The 13,020-nt window shown below is 53.7% G+C and overlaps 6 protein-coding genes across 6 annotated transcripts; 2 read left to right on the top strand and 4 right to left on the bottom strand.

The window, feature by feature from the left end:
• On the bottom strand, positions 1–860 carry MRS44_008303 (uncharacterized protein; the record flags this gene model as incomplete). Its single annotated transcript, XM_046270883.2, has 2 exons — positions 1–720; positions 771–860. The coding sequence occupies 2 exons, from the start codon at positions 858–860 to the stop codon at positions 1–3; spliced, it is 810 nt and encodes a 269-aa protein (XP_046133670.2).
• A 361-nt stretch (positions 861–1,221) lies between these two features.
• Positions 1,222–2,345, bottom strand: MRS44_008302 (uncharacterized protein; the record flags this gene model as incomplete). The annotated part of the gene is made up of 3 exons (XM_046275862.2): positions 1,222–1,649; positions 1,694–1,994; positions 2,040–2,345. The coding sequence occupies 3 exons, from the start codon at positions 2,343–2,345 to the stop codon at positions 1,222–1,224; spliced, it is 1,035 nt and encodes a 344-aa protein (XP_046133671.2).
• Positions 2,346–2,837: 492 nt separating this feature from the next.
• On the top strand, positions 2,838–4,373 carry MRS44_008301 (uncharacterized protein; the record flags this gene model as incomplete). Its single annotated transcript, XM_046275863.2, has 1 exon — positions 2,838–4,373. The coding sequence occupies one exon, from the start codon at positions 2,838–2,840 to the stop codon at positions 4,371–4,373; it is 1,536 nt and encodes a 511-aa protein (XP_046133672.2).
• A 962-nt stretch (positions 4,374–5,335) lies between these two features.
• Positions 5,336–5,756, top strand: MRS44_008300 (uncharacterized protein; the record flags this gene model as incomplete). Its single annotated transcript, XM_046284011.2, has 2 exons — positions 5,336–5,591; positions 5,644–5,756. The coding sequence occupies 2 exons, from the start codon at positions 5,336–5,338 to the stop codon at positions 5,754–5,756; spliced, it is 369 nt and encodes a 122-aa protein (XP_046133673.1).
• Positions 5,757–6,488: 732 nt separating this feature from the next.
• On the bottom strand, positions 6,489–9,232 carry MRS44_008299 (uncharacterized protein; the record flags this gene model as incomplete). Its single annotated transcript, XM_065620860.1, has 3 exons — positions 6,489–6,765; positions 6,840–9,131; positions 9,183–9,232. The coding sequence occupies 3 exons, from the start codon at positions 9,230–9,232 to the stop codon at positions 6,489–6,491; spliced, it is 2,619 nt and encodes an 872-aa protein (XP_065476932.1).
• Positions 9,233–11,166: 1,934 nt separating this feature from the next.
• MRS44_008298 (uncharacterized protein) lies at positions 11,167–11,951 on the bottom strand (the record flags this gene model as incomplete). Its single annotated transcript, XM_046275864.2, has 2 exons — positions 11,167–11,898; positions 11,949–11,951. 2 exons carry the CDS (start codon positions 11,949–11,951, stop codon positions 11,167–11,169), a joined length of 735 nt encoding a protein of 244 aa, XP_046133675.1.
• Positions 11,952–13,020: the final 1,069 nt, after the last annotated feature.

The following is a 13,020-nucleotide window of genomic DNA, read 5'->3' as shown; positions in this document are numbered from 1 at the left end:
TTACACCTTCTTCTCCTGGCGAAGTCCCTGCCAGAGAGCAAGCGCCGCCAGACACTTTGCATCACGAGCACCCTCCCTCCAAGCATCCTTCATAGGCACAACCTTGAGCGTGATCTTTTCACCGTGAGACCTCAACCCCGTTAGGCGTCCACTCCATTCCTTCAGCTGCTCACGGGGAATCCTGCGCTCATGGCTGAAGATGGTGATGTGCTCATCGCAACCTCCCGCGCTGGGAAACATGGCATTCGCAAGACCTTCTGTGTTGTCTCCGTTGGGAATTGCCAGGTCGCTTAGGGAGGTTAGTTCGTCCTCGTGGATGGTTACGCCGAGCTCTTCTTGTATCTCCTGCGCAGCAGCACCCTTGAAACTCCCCATATCATCCACCATTCCCGCCGGCAACTCTACAAACCCGAGACTCCCAGCCGGAACACGAGGCTGAACCGTCAGAACGACATACCGCTCATCCGACTCTAGCGATACATCATCTGGGACGAGCATAAAGAGCATGGCGACGCTAGGCCCTCGAAGAAGCGCAGCAGCTGGTAATGTCTCACCGGCGCCGTTGGAGACTGTGGCTGTGAGCTTGACGAAGCCTACTCTTGGGCCGAAGAGGTCGTAGGATTGGATGGTGATGGAGCGCAGGGCGTAGGGGTCTTTGTGGAAGGGATGGGACGCGTCGGATTGGAGACGCAGTGAGTTTGTCAAGGTATCAATCCAGTTCTAGACACATTAGCTATAACACTAGAAGAGTGAAAATTGGGGTTATTTACGTTGAAAGGCCTGAATGAGTTGAGCTGCTCCTGCGAAAGCCCCTCAGGCAGAGTGAGCGGAATATTATGAGACTTGACCGTAGTCGACATTGTGTGGAGGAAGAACGAAAACAGCGAAAATATCGCTCGATTGCGGTCGATGAGGCGAGACGGTGAAGATGTAGGTCTCGAGTTTCTGAATGCGCCTGCGATCAATCTCATTTCCCGATATCTCTCCTCCGACAAGAATCTCTTATAATATCAAGGGCAGTGAATAAAGTTGAGGCTGATAGATGTTGTGGAGAGAGGGTTTTGGAGTTCATGACGTAAGGAGAGACATGCATATTTACAAGCCACTTAAACAACACAAACATGCTGGACTAGAAACTCAAGTGGATGCCTATGTGAATCGATAGAGACGTTAATCATAAGTCAGAGCAGTGCTAATACTTCAAACCCTCGCCCGTCCAAGCTAAACCGCCCAGTAAACATCAATGCGAACCTTCTGAACATGATTCGCCCACCCCCCAAACCTCGCCTTTGCCCAGACAGTGATGACATCTCCCAGCTTCAGATCCTTGACGAACCACCCGTCGCCCGTCTCCTTGCCTCTGCCCTCGTCGAGGGCGAGCTTCTCAGCCGCCTCTGTATCAGGCTGGATGTCGTCCGTCCACGACCAAGTCACTACGTGGTCTTGCCATTGCCGATGCGCCGTCAGGTTGCCCTTGATGGTCCATTTATCCTGGCGGAACAAGGGGTGCGAGTACTTGAACTTGCTCTCGTCGTTTTCTTCCTCAGGTACGATGGAGGGGTAGAGAGGGCGTAATCCGCAGACTGGTAGTGGTGATTCCTTGGAGGATGATGACTTGAACCGAACATCGTAGGTACATGATGGATCGCCTAAACTTGTTAGTAGAGCTAATTTACTTCTCGTCGCAACTTACAAGTCTGCTCCGCATCGAATCTCTCTAGCCCAGCCTCAAACCAAGTCCAAGACCCATGGTATGTGTGGTGATCCTCCCTCTCGCCACCCCACCCTTGATCTTTACTGCGTATCGAAAAGACCACCTTGCGCACGGGATGCAGTAGCTTCGGGGTGGGATAGTCGGCGAGCTTGGCAAAGTACGAAGGGTCGTGCTCTTTTCCTAGAGGGCTCGGTTTGGCCTCGTTTGTATCGTACGCCAACACCTCTGCGAGATCCTTCTTGCCCTCGATTCCTGTGAGACCTACAGGGAACGAGCGAAGCTATCCACGGTCAGCGTAAGCTCAGGTATGTCCCTGCTCACTCACCAAAAACCTGTTTTCACTGGCACTTGCACCATTCACTCGCAAAGGAGACTGGTGCTCAGCCATATAGTCGATCTCATTACTCGAATGCGCCCAGTACTCTGCAAAGTCAAAGATGACATCAACAACACTGGGCGGCAGCTTCTTGCCCTTTGTGAGCATGATACGTGTAACGACCACGTCGATGGGAGTGAGATCAAAGGGCTCATTGCCGCGTGTCCCTTCCGAATCGTCATTGCCGCCAAGGAACAAGTTGTTCACGGCGCCGGTTATGTTCTGGATGGCATCTTGGGAGGTGATGTGAGCCATGATGAAGTAGGTGATGATAAAGAGCCCGATGTAGAGGAGCATGTATATTTGGAGAGTTTTGCGCTTACGCAGGAGAAGAAGATGCTAATGTTGAAGAGGTAGAGTAGGAATTCAGAAAAATGCTACTTTACCCACGTTGAATCAAGGTGACGCGTTGCATTTTCAGTGATTGCATGCATGTGCATCGAGGCAACAGCTTTCATTAACAAGTTGAGAGGGAGCCTGTGACGGAGAGGGGCTGACGTCACGTCAGATACCACTCAAGTCCAACACGTGCTATCTTATCGATTAAACACCATCTTTTTCTTATCGGTCACGTGAAATCGCGCCATCCACGCCGTCGTGTAAGTCATCCCTGCCCCCCGCGCATCGGAGCGGAAACGGGCTCCATCAACCAAAAGCGTCCGTCTCAATTGCATTACAAACCCACCTTGCGTCGATGGAGCTCTCTCAGACTTTAATTCTTCTCCTCTACACTGAATACTACCCGCCATGAGGTCTTGCCGGTCCCTCGCGGCGTCGAGCCGCCAGCTCAGAACCGCACTGGCTGCCCCTGGAGGCTCTCTGCGGCCAGTTGTACTCGAAGCGCAACGAGGTTTTGCGCATCTCGGATCTCGCCAGCTTCACTGCTCGAGTGCCCGGAAGTCGGGGGTTGCTTCTAACCCGGCCATGTCGTTTCCTTGTCTCGACGCTTTGGAAACTCGATCTGCCAAGCTTAGCAACGACGACTCCAGCGATACCGAACCCTCGTACACGTCCGGAGCCACTCTCAACTACCTCTGCAAGGAGCCCCTCCTGCTCGACTGGGGTGGTATCCTTCTCGAGTTCAACATTGCCTACGAGACCTGGGGTGAGCTCAACGCCGACAAGTCGAATGTCATACTCCTCCATACTGGCCTTTCGGCCTCCTCCCACGCTCACTCGACAGAGGCAAACCCGAAGCCCGGCTGGTGGGAAAAGTTTATTGGACCTGGAGGCCCTCTCGACACAAACAAGTACCATGTCATTTGCACAAACGTCATTGGCGGCTGCAATGGCTCAACAGGGCCAAGCAGTATAGACCCAGGCAATGGCGAACGATATGCGACTCGATTCCCTATCCTTACCATGGGCGACATGGTCCGCGCTCAGTTCCGCCTTCTCGATTACCTTGGCGTCGATAAGCTGTATGCCTCAGTAGGCTCGTCTATGGGTGGCATGCAGTCTCTCGCCGCGGGTGTCCTCTTCCCCTCGCGAGTTGGTCGCATTGTGTCTATTAGTGGATGCGCTCGGTCACACCCTTACAGTATCGCCATGCGACACACTCAGCGACAGGTGCTCATGATGGACCCCAACTGGAACCGAGGCTTCTACTACGGCAAGGTTCCTCCTCACGCCGGTATGAAGCTTGCCCGTGAGATTGCCACTGTTACATACCGATCGGGCCCTGAGTGGGAAATGCGCTTTGGTCGTCGTCGCGCCGACTCGAGTAAACCGCCGGCTCTGTGCCCCGATTTCCTCATCGAGACGTACCTCGACCACGCCGGTGAGAAGTGGTGTCTAAACTACGACCCCAACAGTCTGCTATACGTCAGCAAGGCCATGGATCTATTCGACCTTGGCATCGAGAACCAGCGAGCCACACGTGACCGTCGAGCCGAACGTGAGAAGCAGGTTGCCTCGGGCGAAGCCTCAACCCTCTCGTCAGACGCCTGCAGTCTTACCCTTCCCGCGCAGCCATACGAGGAACAACCCAACTCACACCCCGACCCTTCAGACGAAACTGCCGTTCCCGGCTCCCGACCTCCGGAGGACTTGATCCATGGCCTAGCGCCCCTACGCGATATTCCAACACTGGTTATGGGTGTCGCGAGCGATATTCTGTTTCCAGCTTGGCAGCAGCGCGAAGTGGCAGAGGCGGTTCGGCTGGCGGGTAACAGGAACGTCACACATATGGAGTTGAGCGAGGAGATGAGCATGTTTGGGCATGACACATTCTTGCTGGATTTGAAGCATATTGGCGGTAACTTGCGCATGTTTTTGGATTAGGCGGCCTTGCATAGTTGAGCATCTGGCCAAGTGCCAGACGCCATGAACAAGTCATGTTGATGAAGTAAAATGTATGAAGCGATGACGATTACAGCTTGTGTATACTACAATAAAAAGGTTGACGACAAGATGAGTGCCAAGTCCATGCTGGGTGAGCTGACTGCCGCAGAACCTCACTCCAGCTCGTCCTCGTGAAAGCTCAAGGGATGAGTTGATGCGTCGGGCTGTGGATCGAGGCCTTCAGTACCTAATCCAGACAAAGCCCAACATCGTCGTGCCTGTATCGCCCGCGACTCCAAGACCAAAGCAAGAAAACCAAAGCGATGATCCGTAAACGGGCATGCCGAAGATGTATGCGACAATGCTCAGCCTCAGTCCACTGTAAGATTGATACCATCAATACGGATGTCGGTCCAAAGACCCTGTGACCCCCGCAAGGACTGCCCTGCATAACACAGGAGCGTCGATCACAGCGCCTCCCGCATCATATGCCCGACATTTAAACAGATGTATGTATACTACGTAGCAACTCATCATCTGCATCAATCGTATCGCGCACCAAGGGTCCTCATAGGGCAAGTATCTAAAAATAACTAAAGGCTTCTAGACTCTTGTCGATCCGGGGCAGAAGAGGATCCACATGCAGCTGTGTCGACCCATCCAATAGATGTAAGCGCAGGCCTCGTGTAGAGCATTCTCTCGTCAGGCTGTTTTGAGACATTGGAAGAGAGTATGCAACGTTGTTTGAGGCTGTTGGTGATCATGGGAGAGAGGATCTGGGGAGGATACGAGATGGGAAGAGTAGATATCCTTGACAAGAAGAGAATGTGTCTACTATAAAGGACATGGCATGGCCGCTCTTGTTCCATCTCATCATCACTCAACACTACAACAACACAGCTCACAAAGACTACTTCACTCACACCTCCATCACCAACCTACAACCACCACCAACAATCAACATGAAGTTCACCACCATCCTCGCCGCCGCCGCCCTCACCCTCACCGTCTCAGCCAAGTCCCCCCTTCCGCCACCCCGCCCCCTCCTCGAAGGCACCGTAAACTCGGACCGGGACTGCAAGAAACCAATCACAAAGTGGACCATTGACGAGAACGCCCACGACCGCTGCGTCGTCTTTGACGAGGAGCTCGAGGGTGTCGAGGACTATGCTGTCAAGTCTCTCAGGGTTGATGCTCTCAACAACGACAAGTGTGGGCGTGAGTACTCCCCTCTGTGAAAGTGAAAACAGTTTATTAATTGTCGTGATAGTCTGGGTCTACAGTGATCATGGATGCCACATGGCTGCTCGCAGGGTTGAGCCCAAGACTTGTGTGGTTGCCGACCGTTGGGGATGGCGATCTTATGCCATCTTCTGCCTCTAGAGGATGGCAGAGTAGCTGGGTGTACGGAGTAGAGCAGCTGGCAAGGGGGTTGGTTTTCTTTGTGGGCGACTCAGAATGATAATACTAGACGCGATGTTTTATGCGGCATACACGACTTAGATTAGACTTGCTTTTAGTACTTGGACACTCCTTTCGTATTATATACACTCATCTTGTACATACTCCAAGAGTTTCATCACTATTCCAACTACCCATCTTCTTGGGCTAACAAAGGTATACATGAGAGACTTCAAGCTTGTGACACCCTGTAACTGGCAACACCTCTACAACTAGAATACTTGCCAAGGGTAGACTCCAGGCAATGTATACCAAGAGCCTCAAGGAAGGAGGTGGTGAAAGGTAGCCAAGTCACAATTAACACTCAGCGGCTCATTCAACAACAAACTTCAATGCTGCCAAGTATGGACAGGTCTTGCATAAAGTCATATGTATAATCCAGCTCGGTAAATATGATCCAAAGCTCCGGATATCCAACCCTTAAACATTATCCACTAGTCATGTCCCAAACGATTGGCCAGGATATATACAAGAAATATAATAAAGTAAAAAAGAAAGGCTCAGACAGAGGGGAACGGGGGTATGTAATGGTAAATCTATAAACGAACGACACGCCATATCCACAAAGGGAAAGATGTTTTGGTGACAAATCATGTACGAAAAGAAGAAGAGACGGACGATGTATATGCAAATGTGTCATGAGGGCGTGGCAAGCTAGATGAAGCCCGGGTTGAACTCGTCCACGACAGGGTTGGGTGTCCGCACTCTGCCTGACTCTGGTCCGACACCTAAGGTCGTCGTCGGGACCTTGATGGGAGCTGGTCTTGGAGGCGCCCGCTTGGCCTCGACGCGCGTAGCGCTTTGGTCTCGGGGTGGTACAAAGTCGACCATGACGGGCGAGATGAGTGGCCTAGTGAGATTCGGCTCGGGTGCGCTGTGGTAGTTGCCGTCTGCGGCCATGTCGAAGCTGCGGGCAAGATTCTCACTCGAGCTGGAGATGGACTTTTGCAGCGATGGGAAAGACGGCGAGGGCAGGCTCGGGGGGTAGGCGAGATGGGAGAGGACGTATACTGCCCTCCAAAGCGAGGACTCAACGACTCATCGGTCGCCTGCGCAGGAGACTGAAGAGGGAAGTCGGTATGGAAGGGCGAGAGAGGAAGAGGCATAGCCGAGCGGTGAGGGTTGGCTCCGCCAAAGTCGTCCCAGCTGGGGAGAGCGTAGCCGTGGCCCTCGGCTGAATCCTTGTGCTGCGACTCAGGTGTAGGAGAGGCTTCAGCTCGAGGAGGAGGATACATGGGGCGTTGGCGGCGCTGCTTCCTTGGACCTCGGCCAAATGTGCTTTCAGGACTAGTAGGCTCCATACCAGGTGGCTTGCGGCCACGGGGAAGACCCTTTGACATGGGAAAATCACCCTCGATGGGAGCTCGCGTGGAGAAGGGGCTTGCAGTTCGAGGTGGTTCTGGGGCCGCACGGGGTGAACTCTCGGAGCGCAAGTAGTTGCCCTCATCAGGGGGTGGGCCATAGGGACTTCGAGGGCCTCCACCAAGGACAGGAACTGTGGCAGAGCGGTCGACAAGTGGAGGAGGAACGCGGAGAGGTCGGCGAGCTTGAGGGTCTGAGTCAACTCGGGGGCGGAAACCGCGCGGTGGAGGGTCGAGAGGGCGAGACATGTAGCCTGGCTGTGTGGCCGAGGTGCTAGTCGAGGTGTCAGCCGAGGTGCCAGCTGGACTCGGAGGTGTGTTTGGTTGGATGTTCATCTGAGGCGGCGGAGGAAGAGGAGCAGTAGGAGATCGATATGGTGATGGGAGTGGTCGCGTCGGAGGAGAAGAGTTGGGAGGTTGATATGGCATATACTGCCTTGGAGGTAGCTGAGCAGAGTGAGGAGGTTGCAGAGTCGCGGCTGGATCAGGGAACTTGAACGATGACTGGTCAAATGCTTTGCGAGATTGATCTGAGAGTTGTCGATAGTGCATCGAGTCCGGGGGAAGTGTGGGAGACGGCTGTGGAGACTGATTCTGAAGTTGAGGAGGCTGCGAAAGAGGTGAAGGTTGGGGAGATCGCGAGGGTGAGAGGGGCCGTGAGACCTGAAGAGACTGAGGAATCTGGCCAGGCTGGAGAGCCTTTGAAGGTTGGAGCTGCTGAGATGGCTTGTGCTGAGGGGGTTGAGGAGTCTGGATGCGTGGTGTATCCTCAGCAGTTGACACAGTCGACAGAGGAGAAGTCGCATCGCTCGTGTTGCGCGCCCTGGTCGATCCCGTCTCACTCAAACTCAGGCTCGGACTCGACTGCATCGTTCTCAGAGGGCTCGCGGTCCTCGCCGTACCAAACGCCCTCGGCTTGACTGTCGTATCAGTCGGGCTCACCGAGGTCTCACTCGTAGGCGTCTCCAAGCTCCTATTTCCAACACTTCCTCTCCTAACAGTCTCTCCAAAGTCGAAACCCGAAAAGTTGCCCGCCAATCCCTCCACCATCGGCTTAGCAGCCTCACGAGCCCGAAGCTCGTCAACTTCCATGGCAAAACTCTGTCGGCGAGGGGTGTGGAACGTCAGGGTGTCGCGCTTAGCCTGAACGTTGCGAATCACGGGTGCCTCCCAGATATCCTCACTGGAGCGTGCAACCGAGGCAGCAGGGCTAGGAAGAGCCATAGGGCCGGCCACATCGACGTTGCGAAGTCCACTAGGGGCGGGTACGTTGCGGCGACTGCTCGAAGGTCGGTTGGTTTCTTGACTGGCGGGTGAAAACGGTCGCTCAGCGTTGACGATTGACGGTGGCGGAGAGGGATACCCGTTGGTGGCCTGCTCCTTGCTGTGGTCCTTCGAAGCATCATCCCCCAGACCAAACTCGAACTGCTCAAAGGTACTCTTGCTGTCGTCCATAGGCGTCCCAGGTATACTGCTAACCGAATCCTTTCCAAAGTGCACATTAAAGGGGTTATCCGATACGTCCCTCCTCGAAGTCGCGGTGCCTGGTCGTGTAGGCGTGCCAGGTCTATTCGCCGTAGGACCACCACCCCCTATGGGACCCGGCGCAACAAGACTCGTGGAACTTCCGTTGGCGAAGCGCGTGTTGAGATTAACGTCGGATGAGTGGAATCGAGGGTTGCCCATGGCGGGAGCTCGAGGAGCGCTGAGGTCGACCATGGAGGAAGCACCTCCAGCGGCCGCCGGGGCATTCATGTAGGGGGCGCGATGCCATTGTAAATCGCGGTTGGAGGAGGATGTGTCGGGGCGGGCGCCGGGGGTGCTTGGGAGCGGCAAGTTGCTGGCTGTGAGTTGATGAACATCCTTGGGTGTGAGGTCTGATTGATCGGTTCGATGCAGGTGCTGAATCTGTTTTGTGGTGGCCTTGGTCTTGTCGCTGTCCAAGGTGTCAGAGCGGAAGGAAGGTGTAACGAGTGGTGGTGCTTACTGTGACTTTTTCCTATCGCCTCCAAGCTTGAGGCCAAAAAAGGACACCATCTCGAGTGGGCGGGAAAGAATCTATGTCGTTCATGAGCCTCAGATTCTGTGAATATCCCCCAGAGAAATCATGCTTGTTCAAGGTAAGGTTGTCTCCTTGTCCTGCAAGTTCTCTTTCTAGAAGGCCGTTGCCCAGAGACTTACCGTTAAGGGTCCGGCTCAACGGGGGGTGGGAGGGCCCACGAGGCGCAAGATGGGTAAACCAAGTGGGCTAATTTAAATGGTATAATTTTAGAATGGGAACCCGTCAGGTACGGTGTCGAGCCGTGGACAAATAAGATGAAGAGGATATCCAATGTTGGATAAAGTCTTCGCTCTTTAACTTGATTCTCTTGTAGAGATCATTGCTCGTCCAGTCGAGACCAAGAAGTCAAAAAAGGAGTATGTGGTTGTTGAAAAGGCTCAAATGACGGGAGAGCAAGGTCGAGTTGGCGATAGATGGAGCTGAGGCTGAACTAGACCAGGTTCACAATTCAGGGGCTCGGAATGGCGCCGTCGCGGGGTTGAAAAAGAGCGCCAAAGCAGAGGAATTTGCAGAAAAGAAGCAAAGGGAGTCCAAGCTTGATCAAGTAGAGACAGATAGTTTCCCAAGAAAGAGAGAGTAAAAAAAGACACTGCCACAGACAGCCAACAAAGCCCGCTCTTCTATCTTGGGAATTCGTGCGTGAGACGAGACGGAACCTGAAAGGAGTGAGATGGTGCACTGCGCCTCGAAAAAGTTGAAAGAAGACCACGCGAAGGATGACGATGCATAGGAGGGAAAGAGAGGGAAAGAAAGAGGTCCCATTCTAAGGTCCCATTCTTTTCCCTTTCCCGCCCGAGGGCCAAGACATCAAGTGACGATCTTGGGGGTGAGATTGGATGAGAGAAATTGAACCAGCGGCGGGCAACGCCTTGTCCACGTTATACCCTTGTCGCGACGCCAATGCAAATGCCTTGCTCTGCATGGTGGATTATCATGGGATGGGAATTCTGTGGGTTTTGAAGAAATGCCGTCTCTTGCAGCTCGGCTTTTTATGTGAAGCCATTCACCTCACTCAGCACCAACACAATGGTGTAACTCTCACATATCCATCATTGCAGTTCATCTGCTCAAAAGACTCCAAAACAAAAGACAATGCCTGAGACCACCCGTCAGACGTCCCCCCTCTCTAGACCCATCCAAAACGGGAAGCTGTCCTCAGGGGTCTAGCGCCCAACGCGGTCGACAGGGGTCTAAACATGCATCTCTCCTCTTCCCTTTTCCTTTTCTTCGCTCCCGTCCCAAGGGGCTATAACGATCGTCACCCCGAGCTGAAACTCTTTCCCCTCGTAGGCGACCCTGAAACACGGCATGGGGGATCCTTCTCTGCCGATAAAAGGAAAAGAGAAGACTTGCAAAGAGTTCAAGACAGATCACCATCTTGACTAATGGACACGCCCTTAGAGCGCGCGTGAAACGAAACATAAACGGCTCCCATTGTTAATCAATTTACCCATCATCAACTCGATCCATGACCCCTGCGGACTTGCCCGTTCATGCAATGACAGCCCGGGGAACGCGGGCGCCGTCCTGGCCTATACTCACCGTACTATACCCAGGGAGGGTCGTTAGCCTTGCGAGGACCGAATATTTGGTGGCCATAATTAGTATCGTCACGCTCTGAGTTGTCGACATCTCGCATATCTTTTAACCCCCTTACCTACGTAATGTTACCTCCACCTTCGTTTTTGAACTACCAGCCCAGTCCCGTGAAACCGTTGCGCCTTTGAATACATACAGCTAGTAGTGTTACCGTCCGAAACGCCAAATCGTGACTAGAAACGTCCCCATCAAACATCTGCCATAGATAGAACAGGCCATTTGAAGGTCGCTCAACCAAAACCCTAACAATCAACTCTTGATTCAAGAGTCGTCTTCAGAGTTGCCCACCCGGCTTCACACCCACAGCTGATCACAGCTGATCCAGCAACTTCCTTCTCCTCCGATCAATCAACTCCTCCTGCACCTCCTCCAACGTCGGCAGCTCCCACGTCACCCCATCCCCTCCGTCACCCGGCAGAGGCTCCCACCCGTCGGGCACGTCTCGGCTCCCCGTCTCTAGCATGTGCTCCACCGCCTGCCTCTCCTTCTCAGCCTCGTACTCCAACATCTCGTCGTCCTCCTCGTCAGGCGCGTATCCGTAGTAGGCCGCGTCCACGTTGCGCCGCAGCTCGCTCCTCTCCTCCAGAGGCTTCTCGTCTTGTCCTTTGGTGCGTGCTGCTTCGAATAGTTCCTTGACGCCTGGGAGTTCTCTTGCGCGGCCAAAGTACTTGTATCCCTTGCCACCACCAGGTATCTCCCTACCCTGCTCGTCGTATATCTTTCCTCCACCGCGCATGTAATTCGGCCCTCCTAAATTGCGTATCTGCACCTCCCACATGTGTTTCTCGCGCATGAGCTTGTTGATCTCGTCGTTGAGGTCGCGGATCTGGTAGTCGCTGAGGATGGGATCCTGGATGCGCGACATCTTGCGCGAGATCTCCTTTAGGACCTGGCCGCGCCACTTCTCGCATGCTGGGATGGCCTCGACTTCGGTGATGAGCTTGGGGCGGCGGGTGCGGCCGGCGTCAATGATGCCTAGGTCTGCTGCTTGGGCTTCGCGGAAGCGAAACAGCATCGACTGCGCTTTTTCCGAGTTTCGAGCCTGGAAGAGTTAGCCAAGATAAGCATATGAAAGTCTAGTAGAGTACATACCATCTTGACGAGTACGCTGTGCGAGTAATAGAGATTGACAGAGTAAACGGCTTCTAGTGACAGCAAGCCAGATGTTGTCGCGCCCAAGTTTTCCCAGCCTCGTTGGACTGAAGAGGGTCCAGGTCTCAGAAGCCCAGCAAAAAGTGGCGCTCAGCCACAATCGAGCAGCCACAGCTTGGCGCTGTCAGCCTTATCCCAAGTCTACGCGACCAAACGCGACTTCGACTCTGATTCACTGACCTTCAACTTCACTTTTTCATCACTTCTTTTGGACCATGAATCACAGTCGTTTACATTTAACAATAGACCTGTTTTTATTTACCCGAAATGTACTGATTGCGTGCACGTTTTTTCCGCCTACAAAAGCCAGCTTCTCCGACCGCATTCTCGCCTTCTTTTCTTTCCTCCTCATGACCAGCAAAGGCGACGTTCCGACAGCCACTTCACCATCCCTCTCCTGACTTCACCCGCCCGCTCGCGCACACTCACTCGGGCACTACACAGTCGACTCCCCAATTGTCAGCACCCTCGATGCCTACAGGCATTGCAACACCCACCCCTCCGTGCATCACCTCCCCTCCCCTTCGCTGCACTCTTCCCCTCCGGGCATGGCCCGACCCGAGCTGACTCTATCGCCTTGCGATACCGCCAGCGGCTGCAGTGATGAAGACGTTCACAAGAGCTTGGTATATCTTTCGCTTGGTCGGATCTTCTCAAAGAACCACTCGCGAAAAGATACATGACCCAAATTCAAGAACAGAGATCTGAGCAAGCCTTCCAACTTTCTCCTCCCCTCTCTTCTCCTTTCGCACCCCTTCACTCACCCAAACAGGACTTTCCACAGCCGCAATGACCGACACTCTTCACCAAGAAGCTGTTCTCACACGCGACACCCGTTCTGGGCTTGCGGAGACGCACATGTTTTGCACTATAGTTTTCAATCGGAGCAGGCTTGTCCTGCTTTTGCGGTAGGGAAGAGGTGCGGGAGTAGGAGGAGGGGATGGAGAGTTGAGATACAAACTATTTTGCCCGGTGATGATTGAACGACCAAAAAGCCAAATTTGCAGGCAGC

This window comes from Fusarium solani, assembly GCF_023522795.1.
Source record: "Fusarium solani strain SB1 chromosome Unknown bctg00000004, whole genome shotgun sequence".
Lineage (NCBI taxonomy): Eukaryota > Fungi > Ascomycota > Sordariomycetes > Hypocreales > Nectriaceae > Fusarium > Fusarium solani.
The sequence above is the reverse complement of the archived record's forward strand: the minus strand, read 5'-3'. Positions and strand labels throughout refer to the sequence as shown.